The 7,500-nt window shown below is 38.2% G+C and overlaps 1 protein-coding gene across 2 annotated transcripts in view; it reads left to right on the forward strand.

Moving 5' to 3' along the window:
- The window catches only part of LOC143293567 (uncharacterized), a 74,102-nt gene extending 67,053 nt beyond the window's left edge, over window positions 1-7,049 (forward strand). For both annotated transcript variants that reach the window (XM_076604545.1, XM_076604547.1), the window contains exon 2: window positions 1-7,049. This exon is cut by the window's left edge and continues 1,055 nt beyond it. In XM_076604545.1, the coding sequence (XP_076460660.1) occupies window positions 1-609 (609 nt within the window). In that variant the 3' untranslated portion in view covers window positions 610-7,049.
- The last annotated feature ends 451 nt before the right edge of the window (window positions 7,050-7,500 follow it).

Here is a 7,500-nt window from a genome sequence, read left to right on the forward strand (position 1 = left end):
GCGAGGGACTGGCACTGCGAGCCCACGGAAGCGGTGCGGCACTATATCCAGCACGTGTGGCCGCTGCTGACCACGCTGGTGTACGCCCTGGTTCCGCAGGTCCTGCTGGTCTTCATCACCACTGCGCTCTTCCTGGCGCTGCGGAAGGCCGGACTTCGCAGGGAGCAGCTGATGGGATCTTCGGCCCACGTGGGGCCGGGCAGCATCCACAGGGAGCTGCGACGATCCGAACGCGCCATCACCTCCATGACCATCGCCGCCTCTCTGCTCTTCGTCTTGATGGTGCTGCCGCAGTGCGTGTACGCCATGCTGTACTCCTATTCCCGGGACTTCCAGGCCATCATCGCCACCCGCAAGGAGCAGCTGCTGAAGCAGATCGTCTTTCTCCTGGCCGATTCCACTCACGCTCTCAATTTCTACCTGTATTTCCTCAGCGTGCGACGGTTCCGGACCTACTTCTGGAAGATGGTGCGGTGTGAGAGACCTCTGTGCACCCGACCTGCTCAGTCCTCCATCACCCGCTCCTCCAAAAGGGAGGGCGTAGTCACCAACAGCGTCACTGAGGGGGGTGAGGGGCCGAAGGCCAATGGGTCTGAAAAGGTCAAGTAGAATCGACTAGCCTTTTCTTTCTTTTGAAACACACGTAATAGTTGTTTTTTTTTCTGTTTGTTCTGTTATATTTCATTGGATTGTATTTTGTTTTTTACGTGAAGGCCAGAGAGCTGCGTGCAGATATGTAGATGTCTATCACAGGGGTTGGGGGCCGAGGGTGTGACAACTCTTCTGCGGAGATAGAAACAAAAAACATGAAAACTGTCCGTCTCTGTCGCTGTCTCTGGCTCTGTCTGTCTGTCTCTCTGTCTTTCACTCTCACTCTTAACCTCTGTCTCCTTTCTTTCTTTATTCGTTTGTTCAGTAACAGGTCCATCTCTTTTAAATGGTTCATTTTCTTTTCAAGTGCTGCTTAATGCATCAAATTTACTTTCTCTGTGCTTTATGCTAGGAAGCCATCTGTATAGTGGGGTCAGTCTTTCTTCAAAGTGCATTATATTGTGACTGTCTGCTTTCATAGCATAACAGTTATAGGCCGGCTGAATTTTGCCACAGCTCATACCTGTCTGAGATTTTGTTGATCTGCATTGCTCGTTTCATGATGCAACTTCTGCTGATCAATAAGGCACTTTCTCTGTATGACTGAATTCTATTGGTCAATATGGTGATTTCTGTATGGTTAAAATGTTGATCAAAACGGTACTTTCTTCATAACCGAAATCATGTTGGTCAATTTGACATTCTTTGTATGGCTGAAATCATGTTGATTGATATGGTACATTCTGAATGGCTGCAGTTATGTTGGTTTATATGGTATTTTCTGAATTATCTGGCATCATGTTGATCAATATCACATTTTCCGTGTGAGTGGAATCAAGTTAATCAGTATGGCGCTTTCTGAATGACTGAATCATGTTGAACGTATGTTACTTTTTGTATGACTGAAATATGGCATGAAAACTCTCTCTGTGTCTCTGTCGCTGTTTCTGGCTCTGTCTGTATATCTGTCTGTCTGTCTCTCACTCTCACTGTTGCCCCCTATCTGCTTTCTTTATTCACCCATTTGTTCGATACAACAGGTCCTTCTCTTGTATCTGATTCATTTTCTTTTCAAACGATGCTTGATGCATCAGGTGTACGGCTGATATTGTACTTTCTGAATGGCTGTAAGTATGTTGATTAATATAGCATTTTCTGAATACCTGAAATCATGTTGACCAGTATCACATTTTCTGTATGAGTGGAATCGTGTTGATCAACATGGCGCTTTCTGTATGACTGAATTTTGTTGAATGTATGTTACTGTCTGTATGACTGAAATCGTGACATATAATTATCGTACTTTGGAGTGTATTGTACTGTGAGTCATGAAATCCGTCTGCTCTGCATTGGACCTTCTGTTTGCTCAAACACCGTTGTAATCCACATTGTGCTTTCTGTATGACTGATGTTTGTTGGACAAGATACTATTTTCTAAGTTTGATTGAGATTCATTCGTCTGTGTTTACTTAATATTTTTAATATTTGACTCATGTTTCGTTTTCAGCATGAATGAAATATGTCTATATTTACTTTGTTGGACTGAAATCGTGTTGGTCTGTATTGAACATTTTGTTTGATTGAAATATTTTTAGTCTGTGCTGTGCTTCCTGTTTGACTGAAATCTATTCGTCACACTGTAGTGTGACTGGAAGACTTGATCTACAGTGTATTTTCTGTTTTGCTTAAATCAAAATGCTCTGTGCAGTACTTTCTGCATTATTGAAACCCAGCTGGTCGATAGTGTCTTTTCTGTATGACTGAAATCATATTGGTGTACATATTTTTGTCTGAATGCCAAAAATAATATTGGTCTGTTTTATTCTTTATGAATGAGTGGAATCTGGCTGGCGTGGATTCTTGGTAATCTATTTTGTTATTTCTTTTTTGCTGAAGAAATGCTGTTATTCATAATATTTTCTGTTTGTTCTCAAATGTATAGTAACTTTTTGATTGGCTTTTGTTGTTATACATTCTTGAACATCCACTGGAGTTTGTTCAAAAAGAAAAAAAAAACCGTTTGAACATATTTGTCCTGACACTAGTTATGGTTGCATGTATGCACAAATGCAAAAAGAAACGCATTCCTCTAAACGCGGGTATTAATGTGCACAAAAAAGGATTGTACGTCATATAAAAGCTCCAAATGATATAACTTAATGATCAATTCAGAACCAAGATTATCCCCAATCAACGGAAAAAAAAAACAATAACAAAAAAGCAGCAATGATTTTTTTCAGAAAATCAAAGCTCCTTTTAGGTGTAATAAGAAATGTGCAAACCCAATCCCTGAGCGAATATATGTTTTCCGCAAGACAGGGTAATTGCCTCATTGTGAACTTACTGAAGAGCCATATTCATGCAGTCCGCAATGAAGTACTTGTACCTGTTACGCAAGTCCCAAACAGTCAATAAAAAGATGTTTAATACTGACAAATGCGTCACAAGACATACACCATGGAGTCCCTTCGCCTTCACGGCGGTAAGACGAGGTAGTGACCTATCAGCAACCTAGAGAGAATCGTCAGCCCCCCCCTCCCCCCCCCCCTCCTCCCCCCCTTTTTTTCTTTGTTTTTTCTTTTTCTTTCTTTCTTTTTTTTTTTTTTTTTTTTTTTTTTTTTAATTTTTTTTTTAACAACTTCCCGCTATGAACGGAAAGGTGATACCTTTAGACTTGGGAGGTTCGTGTAGACTTCATGGTTATGTATATCTTTTGACAGTTCCGTTCCTCCTGTCATGAGGTCTGCAGGAAATGAGTGAATGACTGACCCTTGGGTTAAAAAGCTGTATATGAATTTCAGGTCTGTGACCATTTCTGTTTTTTGTTTTTGTTTTTGGTGTGTGTGTGTGTGTGTGTGTGTGTGTGTGTGTGTGTGTGTGTGTGTGTGTGTGTGTGTGTGTTTTCCAAGACGGTTAACAGCCTCTGTGTCTAGAATATCAACGTCACCCGGAATACAAGCCAGAACATTGTTTGCGAGAACTGAAAAAAAAGTGCAAGAAATGTATAAACCCAATCCCTGAGCGAATATATGTTTTCCGCAAGACAGGGTAATTGCCTCATTGTGAACTTACTGAAGTCTTTTAATCACAAGTCGGGCATCTGATTCATCCAGTATCGGCTAACAGTAATCACAGCAGGAAAACAAAACCAGGGACGTGGCATGGTTTGGATTGCTTCAATGATACGGACATGTCGAATGGATCTTATTCTGAACAGTTCCAGGCATGCGTTTTCACAGAGTTTAGTTACTTGTTGTTCGTTTTTAAACTTGAAGCAGCGGTTTCATACGGATTCAGAACAAGAAATATTGCATTGACCAATGGTGACTGAATCTCGGTAGTGGTGGAAGCAGACATGCTGTGGGAATACACATCATCAAAGAACTGGCATGGATTGATTTTGAATGTATATTTCATGCATGTCGTCTTCAGCTTCAACAAACATATTCCGTGAGCATCTCTTTATTTCGTTTATGTAAAAAGGTCTCCGTGTATTTGCTCTTGGATTTTATGATGCGTAGTCAATCTAAGACACTACAAGGTCTTGTCAGTTTTCTTCATCATTATCTGTGTCTAGGTAGACAGAATGAACTAACGCAAGAAAAAAAAGGTCTGTCACAATTATATTCTTATTCCAAAGGATCCCACCACACCACCCAGATGAACAACAAGAAACACTCAACAGAAAAAACCCAACAAAAACAAGAATAATGATAATAATTCATAACTTTTTTATGGTACGATGTCCAGTACTAATGCTGCTCAAAGCGCCTTACATCATCGACCCAGATATAAACATATAACATAAGACATTACAACAGCTCAATCCAATGCGTTCACAGAATGAATAAAAAAAGCATGATCCACCAAACAATAAAAAATATCAAGTAAATAGTGCTTAGATTAAAAAGAAATACATTCCTTAAAAACACACGTTTTTTAGACACAAGTTTCAAGTTTTAATTATCCTTTCACTACTATTGGAGTATGGAGGATTACTACAAAATAAACCTTTCATGCCCAGAACAAACATTTCCAAGTACACAACAATGTCACATAAAAGTTGAGAAAACACAAATGTATTTAACTCCAAAAGTATAACTAGGCAAAATTTGCAAATCTAATCATCTTACTTACAGCTAAAATGATTTTTTTGCCTCCTTTGAGCATATTACAAAAATTAAAAACCGATTTTGGAGACAAACATTTTTTAGGAACATATCTATTTCGTAACTGATCATAATTGGGACATTCCATTATAAAATGAAACTCATCACCAAGCACAGACATGTTACAAACCTTACAAAGCCGTAACTCTCGTGGTATGCCTGTGTGTCTCCCTGTTTCTACTTCCAGCTTATGATTACTACTTCGAAATCTGAAAAGCTGATAACGTAATTATCAGGCATTTGACTTATATGTTTTTCTCTACCAAATCCACTTTTGAAATTTCGATAAAACAAACATTTACTACTCGCCTCTAGAGCATGTCTCCATTGATTTTGAAAACTATCTCTCAAAGCAATGTTGACATTCTTGCAGAAAGATTCCCTCCCCAAGAAGAATCTAGCATCCCAAACACAGTCATACCCTGCTTCTATTAAAATTTCTCTGATACAACTCATCCATTTTGAAGTATAAATACCATTTCGATATAAGTCAAGTAATATCAAATATATTTTCCCAGAATATTTTTCTGCGCTAGATATCACTAAGCTGGTCCAAAATCGAACTAATCTCATTTTCACTAACACACTAATTGGATAAATACCAGTTTCTCCATAAACAATTTGGGTCATAGTATTTCTGTTCAGTTTGAACAAGCGTTTCAAAAATTTCAATCCTAATTTTTCAAGTATATCTACATTTTCATAACCCCATATTTCTGCACCATACAACAAAATAGGAACAATCATAGACTGGTACATGTCCAGAATGATATGTAAAGGTAAATCTTGATTTCTGGCTGACTGAAGTAACGAAAACATAGCTTTGTGGCCCTTTTCATAAATCATATTTTTAGCTTTGTAAAAAGTTCCGTTTCTACTAAATTCGATGCCAAGATATTTAAAAGAATTGACAACATCCAGACATGCATCACCAAACTTAAAAACAGGCTTCAGCTTGTTTGTAGAATTAAATATCATCACTTTAGTTTTTCTTTACATTGACTACTAGTTTCCATTTTAAACAATATTTGTGAAAAACATTGAGAGACTGTTGCAATCCTTCTTTCGTCTCTGAAAGTAAAATTGTGTCATCTGCATACAACAGTACAAATAATCGCATGTAATTATCTAACTCTGAAATGTTAACATTCAATAGAAGATCAACAGATGGACTCTTATGCTCAGTCAAATGCAACTCTAAATCATTGAGATACAGAGAAAAAAGCAAAGGCGAGAGATTTTCTCCTTGCCGTACACCCTTACAAATGCTAAAGAAATCAGATTTTTCACCATTTAAAAACACACATGACTTAATTCTATCATACATGTTCATTATGACACGTAAGATTTTACCATTCACGCCTTCATGAACAAGTTTTTGCCATAACCCACTTCTCCAAACTGAATCAAAGGCTTTTTTTTAAAATCAACAAAAGCACAGTAAAGTTTCTTCTTTTTCATGGAGAAAATATCAATTAGTGATTTCAAAACAAACATTTGATCTAATGTAGAATGGGACTGTCTAAATCCTGCTTGGGCACCTGAAAGTATATTGTTTACATTGATATAATCAGTCAGTCTAGCATTTAACACTGTAGTGGATAGTTTTCTAACACAGCTGAGCAAAGCTATTCCCCTATAATTATCACAGTCAAGTGTATCACCTTTGCCTTTATACAATGGCAATATCAAGCCGGATACCCATTTTTCTGGTACAACACCTTCGTCCAGTATCTTGTTAAATAATTTACAGTATGTTTCTGTCAGCAAAGGAACGCTGTTAATGATATATTCATTACGAATCATGTCTTCACCGGCATTTGTAAGAGTGTACGGCAAGGAGAAAATCTCTCGCCTTTGCTTTTTTTCTCTGTATCTCAAAACAAACAAAAAGATGACAAAGCATCAACAAAAACAAAGAATGCTCTACAAGCATCAACAGAAACAAAGAATGCTCTGTCAATAATAATAGATTATTGTGCTATATTAACACAACGTATATGAGCGGACATTTAATTAACTTACATTGTTGTGGATTGTCTTGTGGAGACTGGTCAGAGTAAACATGTACATACGATTGTTTCGATTCGTTCCATGTTCTGGATAACAACTAAATCATTATCAACAGACACAGTAGTTACAGTAACTTTGAAACTAACAACGTGCAGGGAACAGAAATATGCATACTACGTTCACTAATTCATGTGCACAAAGTATTGCTCACTAAACAATATTGCGTCAGTTTCAGTATAAGATTGTTGATTTAAGAAAAAAAAAAAATAAAGCATTTATTTTGAGATTAAGGTGTTGTTTTTTTGTTGCTGTTTTTTTTACTGATTGAACGATGTTGTTTCAATCCACTGGATGGATGTGCTTGCTTTAACAACCGCGTAAAAAGCTGTCGTATATGTGGATGTGTACAGCACTTGTTGTTTTGTGTGTGTGTGTGTGTGTGCCTGTGTGTGTGTGCCCTTCCCCCTCCCTTCCCCGTCCCCCTTCCCTCCCCCTCTCTTCTCTCTCTCTCTCCTTTATTGTTATTATTTTACTGCACTTGGAGATACCAACAGCAGTACAGCAGTGTTTTCTTTCCCTTTATTTGTCTCTTAGTTGAGTAGGTATGTGTGATTGCGAACGATCCAGTCGAAGCGACCAGCTCAACGTGTGCACTATAAAGATTACATGTCGTGCGATTGTCAAATGTAGTTCTTTCGTTTTTGAAGGCTTTCTCCGACTGGTTGCA

Source organism: Babylonia areolata, chromosome 19 (assembly GCF_041734735.1).
Source record: "Babylonia areolata isolate BAREFJ2019XMU chromosome 19, ASM4173473v1, whole genome shotgun sequence".
NCBI lineage: Eukaryota > Metazoa > Mollusca > Gastropoda > Neogastropoda > Buccinidae > Babylonia > Babylonia areolata.